At 39.8% G+C, this 21,330-nt stretch overlaps 1 protein-coding gene across 1 annotated transcript; it reads left to right on the top strand.

The window, feature by feature from the left end:
• Positions 1 to 1,064: 1,064 nt before the first annotated feature.
• Positions 1,065 to 2,214, top strand: LOC110863974 (blue copper protein 1a). Its single transcript, XM_022113157.2, has 3 exons — positions 1,065 to 1,212; positions 1,470 to 1,853; positions 1,946 to 2,214. The coding sequence occupies exons 1-3, from the start codon at positions 1,065 to 1,067 to the stop codon at positions 2,212 to 2,214; spliced, it is 801 nt and encodes a 266-aa protein (XP_021968849.1).
• The last annotated feature ends 19,116 nt before the right edge of the window (positions 2,215 to 21,330 follow it).

Raw genomic sequence — 21,330 nt, 5'->3', positions numbered from 1 at the left:
TGGAAAATGTGAATGTTAAACATTGTAGGCTCACCAACTGAAATGAAGTAAAATAGAGGTGAAATTATTGTAAAAATTTTCATGTTAAAACAGTGATGAGATTTGGGTTCTCTGTTGCTTACCATACTCCACATACGGATCGAAATGTTGTCCATAACCACGAATACACCACGTTGACACGTCGTGAAGATTCGCCATTGTGTTCAATTGTAGATGATAATCAACGAGATGGATTGAAGTTTATCAGTGGAATTGTGAGCAAGTGTAACATTTGGGGGTAAAAATAGGGTTTTAATTGAGGTTGGTGAGATAAATACAGGAGCAATTAAGGCTTAATAGGCATAAATGGAGGTAAATACCCCTCACGTGGATTGCATGAGGGGGACTTAATAGCATACTTAACAAACATCCAAAAAATGGACTCCAATGATTAAAGAAAATGCTTATAGGGACTCAGGTCGTTAAACTTTTTGCTTTTGGACTCAACTAGTTAAAACCAATAAAACATAGGGACTCAAAAAGTAATTTACCCTAATTTTTATTCTCTTTCAACATTGGGTAATGAATAATTTACTAATTCAGTCATTTTGCGGTCTGGCGGAGCTTGAACAAAAACATGGTGGGGCCAGAATCTAAATCGGTGTGTGTGTGTGTGTGAAGGGGGGGGGGGGGGGGGTCTTTAGAATCTAATTTTTTACACTACAAAAAAAAAAAAATCAATAAAACAGACGTTACGCGTGAAAAATCGGCGGGGGCGGGGAACCCCGGCCTCCATTATCCTCCGCCCTTGATTTTGAGTTTTCTTAAGTAATAAAGTTATACAAAAGTTTAAACAGTTAGAAATTTATTCGAAAATCAAGTCATATATTCCAAAGAAAGGATGGTTTTCCCAAATTTAGAATATTTGAACGAGTCATCAGGCAACAAAAAGTATCTTATTCATCAATTATCATGGTGCAGAGCTTGTGCCTTAAAATAGGCATATAAATTGTTAGTCCATGACCATCCATGCCTTCAAATAGGCATAAATTCATAAAAACATAGTTGGTTGAAAGTGAACGAAAATGGCTAGAAAATTGTGGAGCATCTTCATCATCCTCATAGCAACCACAGTTGCTGAAGAGGTAAAACACACAGTGCATAATATTAATTGGAGTGCCGGTGCCAATGCTCGTGAAAAAGCGCGAGATATCAGAGTTGGTGACACACTTAGTAAGAATTTAAACCTTTTATCGATTCATTAGTGATTCACGTACATTTTTTCACTATTCATCCATATGTTTAAGCAGTAATTATGCAAACCAGAACACATTTTCATGAATAATAAGTTAATAACAACATACATAATTTGGTTTATGCGAATAACATAACGCTGATATTATTGGTATAAGTACGTAATTATAAGATTATGCTGCTAAAAAAAGTAAAATGTCTAATGTATAGTTACATACGATACCTATGCGATGTAGTTTTCAGATATAAAGCTGGAGAACATGATTTGATTGAAGTCGATAAGGATAGCTATGACAAATGTATTGTGCCTCCGTCTGCTAAAATTTTCACTACTGGAAAGGATGCGCTATTCGTACATACCCCAGGACCAAAATATTTCATTTGTGGATTTCCACAACACTGCAAGGACCGTGATATGAAGCTTCAAATAGAGGTTCGCGATCAATCAGATCCGAAGCTTCAAATTGATGATCCCAACCACAGGAAACTAGAATCAACTCCAGGTCCAACACAACCGGAGTTGATTGTGTTCGTGGTTGGAGATGATAAAGGATGGAATGAAAATGTTGATTTCGAAGCTTGGGCCAAGGGGAAGGAATTTTATATGGGAGACTTTCTTGGTACATTTTTATACATGACACATATATTGTTGTTCTCTAATAATTATATGTCTTGTAGCACGCTAACTAATTGCACACTATTGTTGATGTAGCGTTCAACTACACAGTAGGGAAACATAATGTATTAGGAGTAGACGAGGCGGCGTTTAACGAATGTACAATTCCTAAAGATCAAAATGAAGCTCTTTCTTCTGGAAAGGATCAGGTCCGCTTACTATCCATGGGAAAACTTGGGTTTATTAGCGGCATTGGAAAGGATTGTGAGAATGGCATGAAGCTTCTCATCAATGTCAAGTGCCCACACACCAGACCCAAGCCTCCTGCATTGCAAGGAGGAAGAAAACTAGTTCCATCAATTTAAAAATGCTGAGCTTTAAGGATTTTTTTGGATTGTGTGGGACATTACATTTATTGTAATGCTCTTGTGATACGTAAGCCTTCTGGTGTGTGTTACTACTTGTTTATAGTGGCTAGAGTAGAGAGCCTGTTTGGTGTTGTAATATTAGATATGTAACATCTTGTCTAATTGAGAATTATGTGCAAGTAAATTGGATAATGAAATCTGTTGGATTTATATGTACGGGTTCGATAAGTCAACGTTGCTGACCGAACTATGACCCGCAAGAGTTACACCTTGGGCAACGAACATTAAATCCACTTAACTTGGTTAACTGGTGACCACGAACAATTAACGGAACGAAATATATAATTATCTAGAATAATTATATATCCGTGAGAAACGGGATTTATTATTTATACAGGTTATAAATAATATAATGTTTAAATACTTATTTAATTAAACTTTGTTTTTCGGGCTTCGTATCGCGTCTGGGCTTGAACTTATTATACTAGGCTTCGGAGCCTAAGAGATAATTAGGGTTATTAGTTAAACTAAATATATATTAGTATATATATTTTATGTCTATTATCTCTTTAGTTGTTCACTGCCGTAGTAGATCACAAAACAAAAGGAATTCATTTTGTGAGACAATCACAAAATTACAAGTGCCGTCAAAACAATTATACGGCCACCACTTTCAGAAGTGTGCTGCCCTATTTTTCCTTTTCTTTTGTGTTATTAAGACCGGCAAGCTGCGCCGCTCGGTTCGTGTTCGTGTCTAGCACTCGTTCGTTGTACTTCGGTGTCTCACACGGTTAATTATTAACCACAAGGGTATAATTTTTCTCATCGGTAGATTAATTATTTTATGTATCGTATTTGCATGTTTGTAACCATGATCCTGTTCGATTCACTTTTGGTGTTGATTAATATATTTATTCCGTTGCGTATTTATTAATTATATATTTAGTTAATAAAATATGTCAAACCCGTTTTAATAAAAAGTAAAATTGACACCACTGAATCCCAACAGTGGTATCAGAGCCACGCTTACAACATGCAAATCGGAACCGGTCCTTTTAACCGGTTGTAGATCTCAAACTTTAACTTGTTTAAAGTTTCAGATCTAAATATTTATTGGGCAAAAAGTTATTTGGTCAAAAGTTTTATTTGTTTTATTTGACCAAAAGATTGCTCACTTAAATGTGATTGTGTTGAATATGTAAATCTGGCCGACCTTGTACTTGTATTTTTGTTATTGTTTTGTTTTATGGTTTTGGCCCATTTTGTGGCTCAAAGTTGTAATAGATTAGGGTTTCAATTTTTGTTATATTTTATATTATAATATAAAGTTGAAGGCCCGAAGACAAAACTGAAGACATTACAGGAATCAAGGAGGTGCTAAAGACAACTAGATGCACTAGGTCCATCCTTGTGGTTGTTTATTACCCCGTGACCCAGTTTGGTCTTGCTATTTGGCTCTAGCAAGATCAAACAAAATGGCCTAAAGATTTACATATTTATTTTTTGCTATTATGGTTGCTTTTATCATATAAGTTGTTATATAACATACCAACCTAATACCAAACTTTTAAAAGGTGTTTTAAAATGTTCACAATCAATTATAACAAGTTCTAAATTGATTTTTACAACTTGTAAATATTTGTTATAAAACAAATAATTTATTTTAAAATAATAACCATTAGAGTTTTTGAAATTTACAAGTTTTAACTTTTTAAAACTCATAACTTAATAGTTTTAAAACTATTAACTTTTATATGGTTATACAAGTCGCAACAAACTTAGTTTTAATAGGTTATTAAAAATTAAGTGTCCTGAGAGATGAAAGGGTTCATCAAGATGTCACGACTAAATATGTACTAAAATTGGCTCTTACGACCCTACTTGGTAAATATTAAATTAACCCATAATTAAAATCAATAGTCTATGTCATCCTATCATAAGCTACACTTGGAACGTAAAGCGAACCATCAGTGTTTGGAGCCACAGCACCACACTTGATGTCTAGCATATCCTTCCAAGGTGCAAGGGTTTCGTTGACACATCCGGCCCTTCCACAAGTACCTCTTTTAGGACGACTATTACTTTTTCTTTTCTCACCACATGCTCCAGCTGTCTCGAAAGTAAAAAGTCGGCATAGATGAGGCTAAACGTATCAATGCATAGACAAGAGTTGTCTTAGCGGCCTCATACTCGAGAGTTGTGCAATTCTCACAATTGACACTCGTTGTCAGTTTGCCTAGTCACTTATTAAAGTGCATGCCACAGCTGCCTTTACTACTGACATAGCCAGATTCTCATTCCTTGTTCTAATTACTGTAATGGGTCATTAATTAAATAAGGAAATATACATCGAAAATACTAATTAAAATCTCTTTGCTTATGTAACAGATGTCTAATGAAAACAACTCCTTCGTTCTCAAGTCTATACTTGAAAAGGAAAAACTGAATAACACCAACTTTCTCGAATGGCACCGCAATCTGAGAATAGTTCTCAAGATGGCGAAAAAGCTCTATATCTTAGATGGCCCAGTCCCTACCGAGCCTGAAAGTAACACTACTGCTGCTCGTAAGGCACTGGAAAAGCATAACGAAGATGCCATTGAGGTAGCCTGCCTTATGCAAGCCACCATGTCTCCTGAACTTCAGAAGAACATGGAAGATAAAGATGCTTATGACATGATCCAGCAACTGAAAGGCATGTTTCAGAAACAAGCCCGACAGGAGCGATATGACACCCTGAAGCAGCTCATAAGCTGTAAAATGCAAGAAGGATCATGTGTCAGTACTCATGTGCTTAAGATGAAAGGGTACATTGACCAGATGAACAAACTTGGTTATCCCCTGCAAGATGAAATGGCAGCGGACTTCATCTTGAACTCTCTCCCTAGCTCGTATGACCAGTTCATTATGAACTATAATATGAATGCTTGGGTGAAGACTGTGCCTGAGCTACATGGTATGCTTAAAACAGTCGAGATGAACATTCCACATAAAACCAACCAAGTTCTGATGGTCAAGTCTGGTGGTGTTAAGAAGCCCAACAACAAGAAAAGGGCTCATAACAGCAAAGGCAAGAAAATGGCTGTTGTTGCTGCCAAATCTGCCACCAACAACAAGCAGGTTGCTAAACCACCCCCGCCCCAGGAGCGTCAGTGCTTTGAATGCAACCAAATGGGGCACTGGAAAAGGAACTGCCCACAGTATCTAGCCAAGCTGAAGGCGAACAAGGCCAACAACATTGGCACTTCTTCAGGTATTCTCATTTATGTTATTGAACTTTTTACTGTCTCCAGCAACACATGGGTATTTGATACCAGGTGTGGTTACCACATCACTAATGTTTTGCAGGAGCCTGAAAAGTGGAGGTAGCTAAAACAAGGCGACATGGAACTCATCGTTGGTGATGGGAAAAGAGTGCCCGTTCTTGCAACTGGCACATTTCATTTTCATGTCCTTCTGGCCTTGTAGTTAATTTAAACAATTGTTTGTTTGCACCTGGTATAACCAGAAACATTATTTCAGTTTCCCTTTTGTTTGAACAAGGTTTCAAGTACGTTTTAATGGTATTTCTATTTCTGCCTACTTGAATGATGTCTTTTATTTTGAGGCTAAACCTCGAAATGGTATTTATGAGATTGATGTTCAAACATGTAATAACATATATCACCTTTCTAAGCGTAACAGAGTTGGTATTAATGAAACCTTTCTATGGCATTGTAGACTTGGCCACATAAGTAAGGCATGCATAAAATGGCTCCAATCCGAGGGGATTCTTGAATCCACTCGACAGGACTCCTTTAATGATTGCGAATCCTGCTTAGCTGGCAAACTCACAAAGCGTCCCTTCACTAGTGTTGGTGAACGGGCCAATGGTCTGCTAGGACTCATTCACACTGATGTATGTGGCCCTTTCAGAACCATGACAAGAAACCATGAAAGATACTTCGTTATTTTCATCGACGATTATAGTCGATATGCTTATGTCTATCTTATGAAGCATAAGCATGAAACTTTTGAAAAGTTCAAAGAGTTTCAAAACGAAGTAGAAAACCAACTTACTAGAAAGATAAAAATACTTCGATCAGATCGAGGTGGTGAATACCTCAGCTTAGAGTTCCTCAATCATCTCAAAGAGTGTGGAATAATTTCAGAACCCACTCCACCTGGCACACCCCAACTTAATGGCGTGAGCGAGAGGAGAAATCGAACCCTACTTAATATAGTTCGATCGATGATGTGTAGAACTAACTTGTCACTCCTTTTGGGGTCATGCTCTTATGACTGCCGCCCGCATTGTCAATCTGGCTCCGACTAAAAAGGTAAACAAAACCCCATATGAGATATGGCATGGGCGTAAACCCGATTTGGAATACCTAAAAGTATGGGGATGTGATGCATACATCACAAGTGATGCTGATGATAAGCTCGATCCTCGAGGCGAAAAGGTTGTTTTCGTCGGATACTATAAAAGAAGCGGATATTATTTCTACCATCCTGATGCAAATGTTATTTCCATCAAAAGGAAGGGGCACTTTCTCGAGGAAGAACTTCTTAATCGAGGAACTGGAAATATTGTGGTTGATCTTGAAGAAATTTGAGAACCAACAACAACCGCCGATGAAGTCGGAACGTCTGAAAAACAAGAAATTGTTGCTGACGAATCAGACATGAACATAGGCGTTCGCAGAAGTAGCAGGACTCGTAAAGAACCTGACAAATACCTTTGGCATCTCGAAGGTGCTGAAGTCTTGGTAGTAGATGAGTCTAATGACGAACCTACTAACTACAAATCTGCTATCTCAGATCCTGAATCTGCGAAATGGCTGGAAGCCATGAACGCTGAGATGCAATCTATGCGTGATAATCAAGTCTGGGACTTGGTTGAGCTACCCCCCGAATCTCGGGCAGTAGGGAGCAAATGGGTTTTCAAGAGAAAAACCGATATGCATGGAAATGTACACACCTTTAAAGCACAGCTAGTTGCGAAGGGTTTCACTCAGACTCAGGGTATTGACTATGATGAAACCTTCTCGCCCGTTGCTATGATCAAATCGATCAGGATATTGCTTGCCATAGCCGTGTACTATGACTACGAGATATGGAAAATGGATGTCAAAACCGCTTTTCTTAATGGGCATCTCTCTGAAGATGTCTATATGGTTCAGCCAGACGGTTTTGTTGATCCAAAATATCCTAATAGGGTGTGCAAGCTGAATAAGTCCATTTATGGACTCAAGCAGGCGTCTCGTAGCTGGAATCTTCGTTTTGACCAAAAGATCACAGAGTTTGGTTTTGTAAAAAATGAAGATGAGCCTTGTGTTTACAGAAAGGCTAGTGGGAGCACTATATCATTCCTCATCCTGTATGTGGATGATATACTGATTTTTGGAAACAGCGTCCCTATGCTTAACGAAGTTAAACACTATTTGGGAACTTGTTTTGCAATGAAAGATCTTGGAGAAACAGCTTACATTCTAGGAATCAAGATCTATAGGGATAGATCTAAGCGACTTCTTAGGCTAAATCAAAGTACATACATAGACAAAATGATGACACGCTTTAAGATGGAAAACTCCAAGAAAGGAGGTGTTCCTATGACTAAAGGGACTGTGTTGGACAAATCGCAATCTCCTTCAACGGACATTGAAATTAAGCGAATGGAAGCAGTTCCATATGCTTCAGCGATTGGTTCTATCATGTATGCTATGTTATGTACTAGACCTGACGTCTCACATGCTTTAAGCATGACTAGTCGTTATCAGCAAACTCCTGGCATTGCCCATTGGACTGTTGTTAAGAACATTCTGAAGTATTTGAGAAGAACTAAAGATATGTTCTTAGTATTTGGAGGAGTAGAAGAAGAGCTCACTGTAAGATGTTACGCTGATGCTAGTTTTCAAACTGAACAATATGATTCTCGCTCACAATCAGGTTTCGTATTCACTCTAAATGGAGGAGCTATCTCATGGAAGAGCTCCAAGCAGAGTGTGGTGGCGGATTCAACCACCGAATCTGAATATATAGCCGCATCAGATGCTGCAAAGGAGGCTGCTTGGATGAAGAAATTCATAACCGACCTCGATGTGGTTCCAAGCATTAAGAAACCCATCGAGATATTCTGTGATAACACAGGTGCTATTGCTCAAGCCAAAGAGCCCAGGTCTCATCACAAGGCCAAGCACATTCTAAGAAAGTTCCACTACATACGGGAAATTGTGGAACGTGGAGACATCGTGATAAGCAAAGTGGACACATATCAAAACCTAGCAGACCCGTTTACTAAGCCCATGACTCAGGACAAGCATGATCAGCACATGGGTGCTATCGGGCTTAGATTAGCTAGCAGTATGTTTTGATTTAGTATTTGGATGTACGAACTTTTAACAGTTGTATTTTTTAATTCAATTTTGATTTACTGGTTAAATGCAATTTTGAATCTTATAACTGTGTTCGATTTTAATACGTTTAATCCGTGAATCTTGCATTCTAAACTATCCGTAGTCGGTCAGACTCGTGGGAACGATTCTGAATTAAGACTATTCTGACTTTGGACTCAAGGAGTTGACTTCCAAATTTACAGACCTCATTGAGAATGACGTTGGATGTAACTCGCATCAAATCATCTTCATGGATCTTAGTCATAAGATGCTTTGATATTGGTATACTCATTTAGTATCCTTTGACCTGAGATACATATTAGAACTTCCGTTTACCAAGGATTATTCTTTGATTACTGTCAACCGCTGTCGCGTAACTGCCAGTCATAAAGGCTTTAATTGGGAATAGTTCTGAAGTTCAGTGGGAGTTGTATGTAGTCGATATGGGATTCTGTACTCTTACATGATATGTAACAGTTAGACATTGTGGCGCCCTCGTTGATTCAAACTGGTGAAGTGTAAGGCCTTACCCAAACTTACTGTGTGTTTGTTCGGACCACTTGACTCTTGATCGAGAACAATAATAATTGAACACCATATGAGAATGAATTTAATCCATGTCTCATTGATTCAATTTATGTCTTTTACAGAAAGGATGAATGACGACAATTACCATAAGTCTATTGTCTTGAAATAGTAAGTTGTTACTAATGGCAAGATGTTTTGGTTAATGATTTTAAAGTGTCATACCTTGTTGGGGGCAGCCATGTGCAGCTAGAGCGCCGCTGACTGTCTGCGTTGAGGATTTTATCAAAGGACGTCCAAGTGGGAGATTGTTGGATTTATATGTACGGGTTCGATAAGTCAACGCTGCTGACGGAGCTATGACCCGTAAGAGTTACACCTTGGGCAACGAACATTAAATCCACTTAACTTGGTTAACTGGTGACCACGAACAATTAACGGAACGAAATATATAATTATCTAGAATAATTATATATCCGCGAGAAACGGGATTTATTATTTATACGGGTTATAAATAATATAATGTTTAATTACTTATTTAATTAAACTTTGTTTTTCGGGCTTCGTATCGCGTCTGGGCTTGAACTTATTATACTAGGCTTCGGAGCCTAAGAGATAATTAGGGTTATTAGTTAACCTAAATATATATTAGTATATATATTTTATGTCTATTATCTCTTTAGTTGTTCACTGCCGTAGTAGATCACAAAACAAAAGGAATTCATTTTGTGAGACAATCACAAAATTACAAGTGCCGTCAAAACAATTATACGGCCACCACTTTCAGAAGTGTGCTGCCCTATTTTTCCTTTTCTTTTGTGTTATTAAGACCGGTAAGCTGCGCCGCTCGGTTCGTGTTCGTGTCTAGCACTCGTTCGTTGTACTTCGGTGTCTCACACGGTTAATTATTAACCACAAGGGTATAATTTTTCCATCGGTAGATTAATTATTTATGTATCGTATTTGCATGTTTGTAACCATGATCCTGTTCGATACACTTTTGGTGTTGATTAATATATTTATTCTGCTGCGTATTTATTAATTATATATTTAGTTAATAAAATATGTCAAACCCGTTTTGATAAAAAGTAAAATTGACACCACTGAATCCCAACAAAATCTTCAAAGAAAACTTGGATTTACGACCTTTATCAGCCTAGTTATATTGATCTTGTTTATCGGGTTGGTTAATCGATCTTCTACCAAAAACTGGTGACCTACTTTTTGTTCTTTGTAAACCTACTGTCGGCTTCAATTGCCGACCCTTTCGTCTTCTTAGCCCCTTTTACCACTGTTGGAGCCGCGCAGTTAAAGAGGGTTGCAGCCCTTGCTCATAAACGAATCTCAAAACGGTCAAACTCTGAAACCAATTGTTGGCAATCAGGCCTAAGAACACGTACACAAAATTTTGATCTTAACCAAGAGCGACTCTTCTTTTATGATAAAAACTGACTCTACAAAATATATAGACCCTAACCATCTATTTATATTAAGTATCTTCCTAAACATATTCAAACTCATACTTCTATCTTCTAGACAATAAAATAATTAGATATATTTAACTAATCTTAATTCTACTATATAAATCAAATAATTTAATTAAAACTAACTAAATCAACACAAACTTCCTAATCCATTCCTACCTTAAATCAATGATATTAAGAGAGGTTAAGCACATGGTTTTTAAAGATTTGTAAATCACCTATGTTAGAGAGAAGTGGGGTCACTTCAAATGGAATTGGGAGCACAATTCCTAGAGCTCTCGCAGAACCAGGATAGTGTTCCATGACCATGACGGACACAACTATGAGGGGTTAGCCAGACCTGGAAAATTAATGTGTGATGTTTAATAACGTCTACATAAAAAGAGATTGGTTCAAGGACATCGCGTCTACTAACCGCTAGGAGACTAAGTATGTCACAAAGGAGGGTTCAAAGGGAAACCTACCTATCCTGCATTACTTAACCGCTGAAATTTATCGTGACACTTAAGTGTATGAGATGATCTCCATTCATGTGAGGGATTGTTGGAAATTTTGAAAAATAATATTATATTATTGATTAACGTAATAATTATTTAGTGACTAAAGCAAAATGAATGAGAGATCATAAGCTTTAATTGTGTGTTGGAGCTTTAATTGTTGTGTGTTGGAACTTTAATGTGTGGGAAGTTATGTTTGTCCCACTGGTGGAGAGATAAATCCTTTTTTGATTTATAATTATAATTCTCTACACAAATATATTCCTATGTGACAAGTCACACCCAGTGACAGCCAGGAGGGTGTGAAGCACCCGACACGCGCCCGAGTTATGGCACGGGGCCGTGACGAGGGCGATGGACGCAATGTGGTGCTTTGATAGCGCACTTCGCATTGCCGCTTGGAGCCGCCTTTACTATTTTTTAGATGCGTCTCGCCTCATGTGGCTCGAGCCAGTAATCTGGTGTGATCAGCGGGAGACTATTTACATTCCTACTGGTCAAGTTGAATTAAGTTCTCAGAAATCATTATGTCATTAAATTTTGAGACTTAATTTTATTGAATTTTGTATTCAATTCTGACATTTCAGTTTTGGAATTCTAAACAACATACAAAGCTTTGTGCTTTATTTAGAGAAGAGACAACACACGGAATTCGTATGGTTCACACAACACACACAGCATCAAACGAATTCCCAAACTTTACATCTCTACACACTCTTATTTCATGTATACTTTCAGGTGTTAGGTTAATCTCGACAGTACAATCTGCTTATGCTGTTGTACCCTAGGAAACATACGAATTCACCTGGGTGGCCCGGAATCCGTTTTCCCGTATGCTTAGGAAGTAATTACGAAACTAGAACATGGCTTCACATTTCTATCAATAATAACGTACATTGTAAAATGTATAAAACTAGTATTTAACCTCGCGTGCGTTGCTGCGCACTAATGCGAAACGTGTTAGATATAAATACAACAAAGACGGTAAAAAGTTGTAACAAATAGAGTATAAACTTTGTTAAATTGTCAGAGGCACGTACATAATGTTGACAATAGTTATGTCATCTTGTTCTATATATGGAATCAACAATGCCATATCTTGTTCGATGCATTCTGATTCTATTACATCAAAAGAACGAAAACCTGTAATTCTTTTGAAGCTTCTCTCACCATAGCAAACACATTTAGATATTTGGAACGTGACACTTTTACCAGTTAACTACAACAAATGCACCAGATTGAAATTCTTCCTCTTTAGCACACAAACCAAGTTATACTTCAACATGAAATTTAATTTCACTATCCAACCAATCTTTAAACAAACTTAAATAAGCAAACCTAATTTTTAATAAAACAAACTAAACAAACACATGATCAAGCATGACAAATGAATACAAATTTAAAATCTCCGTAGTTATTGTACCCAACAAGATAAGCTTTTCCAATTCCAATCGAAGTTCCACCTGAACAACAAATAAGCGAGAGTAAATAAGAAGCAATACACATTTCACAACGATGACAAAAAGGAAAACCAATTAGAAATTAAAGAAATTACCTTCTTAATTGAGAGCCATGCTTGTTGTCGTTGTCCGTGGCTAGAGGTGCAACCCTAAGGGTGAACGGGGCACTCCCCTTTTAGGGGAGTCCCCTCTCTTACGCACGGCCAATCAGCACGCGTCACGTCAACTCCCCTCTTAACTCCCCTCACACCCTCAATTTGATGGCGGCACTCCCCTCTTAGGGGACTTGTTTTTTTATTCAAAAAGAAAAAAAAAGAAATGTTTTGATTGGTTGAAAAAAGGGTGGCCCACCATCTCCCTCCCTCCTTCATTCGGTAACCTCTCACCGATTCCATTCACCTAATTGACTCCCCTCGTTGATGGCGGCGGTGTTCCCTCTAGGGGACTTGGGTCACCACATGCCTCCCCGCATGGTGCCCCGTTCACCCTAAACCGGGTTAGAAACCGAACCTGACAACCTCTGACCCAAACCCGGGTTAAACCCTTTTCAACCAGTAGGGTAGTACTCGGTTTGGATGTTTTTCAGCTACACCGATTTCAACCCGGCAATTTGTAACCCACACAACAGAACCTGGTTTGCCAAACCGGTTTGAACCCTATTGATTGAACGCTATCTATTATTTTGATTAAATGCGTGTTCGTCTTTCGTCCATATTAAGTTTCGGTTTTTCAGTGATCCCAGTAACCATTGTTCAAGTAGCTTAGTTTGGTGTTAGTTCTAAGAGAAAATTATACTGAATTTGCTTATTAGTTTTGAAATAAAGATAGGTGGCTAACTAATGATGGTCGTTATTGATTGTAAAAGTAATAATAAGCTTTTTCCGTGCCAGAATGACACCAACTACATTTTAATCGTTTTCAATTTCAATTTCTGATGGCGAATTTGGGTATGACATGGGGTTAGGCATGGGCATCAATAGTGATTAATGTTGATGCAACAAACACGAGACCAAAGATGGTAGCTGAATCGGTTAGGCAAAAAGGTTGAAGGGTTCAACCTTGCCTAACGCAGGTCGCGGGGTCCCCCCACGTTTGCAAAACGTGGAAGGAGGTTCACTAGTATGTAATTGTTGTTTGCTGAGAGTTCTTTCTCCGAGACGTGCTCGAATCCAGAAGTGAAAGCAAACAGAATGTGTGTGGTGGATGTGATAAGAAGTAACTTGAGAGTGAGCAAGTACTCCACGAATGACCAGAAATGAGGGAATCTCAACTGATCGAAGAATGTCTTTTAGGGTGAATGAGCTGTCTTCTTATAGGGGAAGACATCTCCTCAAATGGTATGTACAAGACTAGTAGAACCTGTTTGCAGTGGAGGGTTTCCCCTTTTGGGGTTGAAGGCTTTTGTCCCCTGGATAATAGCATGTATTGTTCAGACCTGCTTTGCTTTTGCGAGCGTGGGTTGGTGAAGTGAGCTCGGATGTGATTGATTACTGTTCCCTCCTCGCTTTTCCCATTTCACAGCTTTTCAACCATTGAACCGTTTAACCCTTTAAGCACTTGCATGTTTAGTCACTTTATTTAGTCTTGGGCTACCCCCGTCATCAGCCCCCCAAGTCAGAGGCTTTTGGGTAGTATACTCAAAGACTTCTGACTTTTATGCATGTGTGTTATTGCTTGAAGGTTTCAATGGCTCGTTGCTTGATGGGTTGAAAGGTTGAAGGCAGTTAATATTTGAATTTGAATTTTAAATGATTGACAGTTGATTTGATTGATGTATGGCAGTAGATAGGGTGGCGGTTTTGCAGAAGACTTTAATTACTTTATTGCCCCTATATTAATTCGTTTTATATTTTTTTTTTTGCTACCGTTTCATTTTGCATCAAGTGTTTCCTGCAAATCTTTCCCCTTTTCTTTCAAGGTTAGTGTTTGTTCATCCTTTGCTTTACTTTTGTTTCATAATTTTCTTGCAAAAATGGGTGCCCTTAAGGATTTAGCGAGATCCTTTTCCCGGTTAACCCAAGGGGAAGTAGAGTTGTTTTGTAAAGATTATGGCATTGGGGCTGAATTTACACCTACTGCTCCTGCGTGTGACGCTTCGATTGATAAATGCCCGGCTGGTTTCATCGCCCTTTATTGCCGTCACTTTGAATTTTCAAACCTTCGCTATCCGTTTTCTCTATTTGTTTTGAATTTGTTAGAGTATTACCGGGTTTCCTTTGGTCAGATTCATCCGAAGGGCATGGCTAGGGTTTTACACTTCGAGGTTTTGTGTCGTGCCCTCGGATATGATCCCTCTTTGTTGTTATTCCGTCGTTTTTTCCGACTCGCCAAGAATGGCAATTGGTTTACTTTTGAAGCGTCTAAGGTTGATTCTGGCCTTATTTCATCGATGGTTACCACGCTTGGAACTTGGAAGAATCGTTTTTTCTGGGTTTCGGATACTATTGTTCCGTTTAAAACTGTGTGGCGTCACCCGGATGATGTTCTCAATGAACCGGAACCCCTTGAGTCTGATTTAAACGATGCTTTTCTGCAATGTATTCGTAAATGCCCTGCGAGGGTTCGTCCCTTTCCTGAGCATTTGCTGGTTCTATTAGGGGTTAGTAAGTTGTGGGAAAAAGCCGACCGGGATCCGGTTCTGATGAGAGATGGCACGGGTATGCATTTTTGTTTTTGTTTTTCTTTTATTTTTCAAATTTTTGTCTCATGTTTTGTCCGTTTGTTCTTTTCAGTTATGTCTGCCTTGGATTTCATCAAGAGTGATGACACTTCGGACGTTGTGTTTGAGGATGCTCCATCTGTTTCGGGTGAGAATGTTGTTGTTAGGACTGTTGAGCAAAGGTTTGAGAGTGGTGGTTATGTTAGTGTGTCGACTGTGAAAGGTTTCTCTAAGCCTCTTGCTCCCAAGGCTTCAACTCGACGATCTACTCATCGTTTGAAAGCTGCTCCTCAATCCACTTCTACTGAACCGGTGGAATTGAGTGATGATATCGAAGAGTCTGAGGACCAAGGTGTTGAGGCGGGTTCCGAAAGGGAAGGGAAGTTAGTTGTTCGTGACAAAAAGGATTCGGCCAGGAAGGTTGCTGCTACACCTGTTCAAGGTTCTTCGAGTACGGACGTTGAAGGGTTGAATCCTGATGTCGTTTATGTGCCAAGCTGGTCGGTGAAGGTTGATGATAGCTTTAAATATGCTTCTGTCTGTGAAGAGGCCCTTAGTCATATTGCTCCTCCTTCGGTTCATAAGACTATCTCTGAGATGGACGATGATGTGATGCTATCCCGGATGATTCTTAGTACTTGCAACCTTGCAGCCATGCTTCCTCAGGGGGTTGCTCGTTTTTGCCAAAGGATGCGAGAGTATGAATACTTTTCTAAAAAGAAAGATAAAATGAAGTCTTCAATGGCGTCAATGAGAAAGGAGATCAGCAGCTTTGCTGAGAAGGAGGAGGCTTGGTCTAAGAAGGTTGAAGGCTTATCCAGGCAGCATGAAATTGAAATGACTGACTTTAAGAAGAACTTCGAGGCTGATCGGTTGAAGCTAAAGGCGGACAGGGAGGCTTTGTCTGTTGCTCAGAAATCCTTTGATGAGGAGAAAAAGAGTTTGAAGGCTTCAGTGTCTCGTGCCACTAGCGATAACCAGTGGTTGATTGAGCAGGGTTTTCAACAGGTTGTCACTTACCTACTTCACTCTACTGAGTTTAACTATGCTCTTGGTGAAGTGTATACAAAATTGCTCAACTTGGGAAAACACCAAGGTCTTGTTGCTGGTTATAAACTGCATGAAGCTGGGCATGCTCTGGAAAAGTCTCCCTTATTTCGCCCGGATTCTTCTGATGTATTCAAGAGCTCAGTTGAACAAATGGAGAGGCTAACCTATCCCTATGTTCATCAGGTTTCCTCTTGCTTTGGTAAGCCTTTATCTGTTTTACAGGATATGAAACCTGAGGGTCTGAATGAAAAGGTGTGTGCTGAGGTTTTGGGCTCCCTCTCCAAGAAGAGATCTTATTCTGGAGATAGTGATGATACCCTTTCCAGTCTGCCTGATGCTTCAAAGGATGTTGGTTTAGAGACCTCCGCGGTTGGTGGTGGTGATGGCGCTAAGGCCAAGAAGTCTAAGAAAGCCAAGAAGTCCAAAGCTGAAGGTTCCAAGCCTTCTGCCATTTGACATTTATTCGTAGCTTTCTTAGCAAAACACTTTATGTCTGTAATGTTTTAAACAATATTAGGTTTTCAGGAACCCTTAAGGTTCCTGTTGGTGGTTTGTTGGGCCTGTATGGCCATTTGAACAATAGTTTCTCTTGCAAGTTACTAGAACTTGCTTTAACTCTTTTCTGAAGGTCTCTTATGACCTTCCTAGTTATGGTATGATGGTTATTATGTTACTTGTGTTATGTTTGTTTACTTGCTTTGCTTGATTTGTTCAGTAGGCTCTTAACCCTTCGAGCCTTTTGGTTAGCTGCTTTTGGGTTTAAGCCTTCGACGTTTCGAGCTTATTATCTGGGTGGCTTGAAGCCTTGATAGCTTTTGGTTTGGTTTGCATGTTTTATTGGTGGGCCTGCTTATTTTCCCTTTGTCAATTATCATTTTTTCTTAGCCTTGTCTTTTGTTGAGTTTACTTTGTCTTTTGTTTTTTACACTTTAAAGGGTTCAGTGCTGCAGACACTTAGCCTTCGTGTTTATGAACAAGAAGACGTAGTATCTATCCTTTTCATTATTATTATTTTTTTTTTTTTGTGATTTACTTGATTTCGTAAGCCTATTTGTTGATTGCATTTCTAAGACTTAAGGAATGATTGGTGTAGGCTGTTCAAACCTACTTATGAGACATTGTTATTTTCGCTTAATAAGTCTCATGGAGTTGTATTGATTTAAGAACTCACCCCTTATATAGGTTCATTCAACCCTTGAACCTATTGAGCGATATGGCCTGGGAGCTCATCCCCTTACATGGCCCTTGCCATGGAGTTTTTTGCTAGGTTCTCAACCTGATATTAGGATAGAAAGACAAGTTTGATAAATCAACTTCATTCATTCAAGCAGTACCTGCTTTTTACAAAAGGTTTTCATTTTGATATAAACCAAACTTTTTTGTCTAAACATAGAATTTTCTCAGGGTTTTTCCGTTCCAATGTCTTGGAAGCCTTTTGCCTTCTGAGTCTGCTATCTTGTAGGATCCGCCCTTGTGTGCTTCGAGGATGGTATATGGACCTTCCCATTTTGGGCCCAGCTTCCCTTGATTTTCCTTTTTGCTAGCTTCGTTGTTTTTGAGGACTAGATCCCTTGGTTTGAATCGTTCATTCTTAACCTTCTTGTTGTAGTAGGCTTCCATCTTTTGTTTGTATTTGGCTTCTTGTATTGCCGCTTGATCTCGGGCTTCCTCTAGGAGTTGTAAATTCAACATGGTCTCTTGTTGATTTACTTCGGGATCCATGTTGACAATTCGTTGGGTTACAACTCCTATTTCAGCAGGGATTACGGCCTCGGATCCAAATACCAAGCTGTAAGGTGTTTTCTTGTGACTTGCTTTTTCGGTTGTTCTAATTGCCCATAAAACGCTAGGCAATTCTTCGAGCCAATTGCTTTCATATCTTCCCAATCTTGTTTTGATGCCTTCCACAATGCTTCTGTTGGTCCTTTCGACCTGGCCGTTTGACTGCGGGTAAGCCACTGAGCTAAAGATCTGGTTGATCCTGTATTCCTTGCACCAAAGGCTGAAAGGTTTCTCGGCAAATTGCTTTCCATTATCGGTGACAATTACCCCCGGAAACCCATAGCGGCAGATGATATTTTCCCAAACGAAGTCTATGACTTGTTTTCCTGTGATCTTGGCAAGGGGTTTAACCTCTGGCCACTTGCTGAAGTAGTCGATTGCTACCAATAAGAACTTTACTCCCCCTTTGCTTGGAGGGAATGGCCCAATAATGTCCATTCCCCATTTATGGAATGGCCATGCCGAGGTTATTGGAACAATGTCATGTTTGGGACTTCTTGGAATTGGGGCATGAATTTGACAGGCATCACATTTCTTCAATTGTTCAACGGTGTCACGATGCATCGACGGCCAGAAATATCCAAGGTTCATGAGCTTTGCAACCACCGACCTAGCTCCAAAATGAGCTCCACATATTCCTTCATGTACTTCCTTAATCAAATACTTGCTTTGTTCGGGACCCACACATCTTAGCAAGGGTGCAAGGTAACCTTTTTTGTAGAGGGTTTCTCCTTGCAACACATATTGTCTTGCTTTGATTTTAACCCTTTCGGCTTCTATTTGATCATTGGGTAGTTCATTATCTTGGAGGAATTTTTTGATGGGAGTCATCCAATTTGGATCTTCCTCGGTGACTACATCTTGTACTTCCAATTCATCAATCGATGGGGCCTTCAACACTTCAACCAACACCTTTTTCGTGAGGTGGGCGAATGTGAGGGATGCCAATTTGCTCAAGGCATCGGCCGTTTTGTTTTGGGACCTTGGAATTTGTTTAATGCTGCATGTTTGGAAGGTGTTCATTAACTCCTTGGACTTCTCTTTGTATCTTCTCATGTTGGGTTCTTTAGCGATATAGCTGTCGTTAACTTGGCTTGAGACTAGTTATGAATCTGTGAACACTTCAAGCTTCTGGACTTTCATTTCTTTGACCAGTCTTAAACCAGCGATCAATGCCTCGTATTCAGCCTCGTTATTAGTGGTCTGAAAATTAAAAAGGAGAGCATATGTGAATTCTAGCCCTTCAGGGTTGATTAGAACTAAACCAGCTCCTTACCCTTCAACGCTTGAAGCCCCATCAGTGAATAATTTCCAGGCTTCAGGGTTGGAGGGTTCAGCGGTTGTGGTGTTTACTTCGTCAATTGTTTGGCTTGGGACTTCAACCAGGAAGTCAGCCAGAACCTGAGCTTTAATGGCTTTTCGTGGGACATAGGTGATGTTATGTTCACCTAGTTCCACTGCCCATTTTGCTAGCCTTCCCGAGTTCTCAGGTTTTTCAAGCATATTCTTGACAGGTTGATCAGTGACCACTTGTATAGGATGTGCTTGGAAGTATCTCCTAAGCCTTCTAGCTGTTTGAACCAGAGCTAGGGCAAGTTTTTCGAGGGGAGGGTATTTGGTTTCAGCTAATTTTAGAGTTTTGCTGAAAAAATAAACGGGTACCTGAGCCTTGTCTCTTTCAATGGTGAGAACTGCACTGATGGCTTCGTCGGCAATTGAAAGGTACACCGATATTACCTCCCCAGTTTCTGGTGCTGCAATATCTGGTAGGGAAGCTAAGTGCTGCTTCATTTGATTGAAAGCTTCTTCAGCTTCATCGGTCCATTTGAAATCCTTCTTGTCTGAGCAGTTCTTGAGCGTTTTGTAGAAGGGTAGAGATCTTTCGGCCAATTTTGAGGTAAAACGCTTCAAGGCTGCAAGCTTCCCATTTAAGCTTTCAACCTCCTTCTTGGTTCTTGGTGGTTTAGCTTCGAGGACGGCTTTTACTTTGTTAGGGTTGGCCTTGATGCTTTGCTTTCCGACGATGTGACCCAAGAATTTTCCTTCCTCGAATCCGAACGAGCATTTCTCCGGATTGAGCTTCATGTTGACCTTTCTGAGGTTCTTGAAAGTTTCTTGAATATCGTCAAGCATTTGGTGTTCCGTTTTGCTTTTAATCACCAAGTCATCAACGTACGCCTCCATGTTTTTGCCAATTTGGTTTTCGAAGGCCTTGTCAACGAGTCGCTGATAGGTGGCACCTGCATTTTTGAGGCCAAAAGGCATCTTTTGATAGCAAAAGATACCTTTGTCCGTGTGAAAAGCTGTCTTTTCTTCGTCCTCCTTCTTCATGAGGATTTGGTGATAACCTTTGTATGCATCAAGAAAGCATTTAAACGAATATCCTGTGAGGGAATAGACTTTGAGATCGATTTCCGGCAGTGGGTAACAATCTTTGGGACAAGCTTTGTTAAGATCTTTAAAATCTATGCACATTCTCCAAGAGTTGTCGGGTTTCTTGACCATGACCGGGTTTGCAACCCATGATTGGTACTTGACTTCTCGGAGAATGCCGGCCGACACAAGTTTTTCAACCTCTTGGCAAGCTGCCAGGCTTCTTTCGGGTGCCAGGCTTCTTTTCTTTTGGACCACCGGTTTGACATCTGGTGGTATTCTTAACTCGTGTTCGGCAATGTTCTGGGAGATCCCAGTCATGTCTTCAGGACACCAAGCGAATACATCACTGTGATGTTTTAGCAGCTTTTCAAGGTATGAAAGGGTCTCCTGGGAAAGGTTTGGGTTAACCCTTATTCGTTGCTCAGGGTATTTAGGGTTTATGACCAACCCTTGCCTGTCTTCTTCACTGTTTGAGCTTTCACCCTCAATCATGTAAGCTTCCTGCGAGGGTTGAAGGGTTGCTATCCCTCTTTCAGTAGGGAATTTGACTGTGCCATGGCCAACAGACACTGCCATGTAAAATGCACATTGTCCGGGCCTCCCTATGATTACGTCATAACTTGAGGGGATGTTGATAACCACAAAGGTTAATGATCGGGTTCTCTCTTTCGATCCTTCGCTGAAACGAACATCAAGGGTTAGCTGCCCCAGAGGCTTGAGGGTTATATCGGCGATGCCTTTTATGGAGGTTCCGGAAGGTTGAAGCCTTGAACGTTCTTCATTGCTTAAACGGTTGAAGAACTTTTCGAACATGATTTCAGTGGCTGCCCCAGCTTCCAACCTCGTTGGGGGGAAGCAGACACACTGAAGCTCCCAGGCTTCCAACCGCTGCTTCTTGTGAGG

This window comes from Helianthus annuus, chromosome 6 (assembly GCF_002127325.2).
Source record: "Helianthus annuus cultivar XRQ/B chromosome 6, HanXRQr2.0-SUNRISE, whole genome shotgun sequence".
Taxonomy (NCBI): Eukaryota; Viridiplantae; Streptophyta; class Magnoliopsida; order Asterales; family Asteraceae; genus Helianthus; species Helianthus annuus.
The sequence above is the reverse complement of the archived record's forward strand: the minus strand, read 5'-3'. Positions and strand labels throughout refer to the sequence as shown.

Coding starts and splice junctions, on each gene's coding strand:
- LOC110863974 (XM_022113157.2), top strand. CDS start 1,065: ATGGCTAGAAAATTGTGGAGCATCTTCATCATCCTCATAGCAACCACA. Junction 1,213..1,469: donor CAGAGTTGGTGACACACTTA/GTAAGAATTTAA, acceptor TATGCGATGTAG/TTTTCAGATATAAAGCTGGA. Junction 1,854..1,945: donor TTATATGGGAGACTTTCTTG/GTACATTTTTAT, acceptor TTGTTGATGTAG/CGTTCAACTACACAGTAGGG.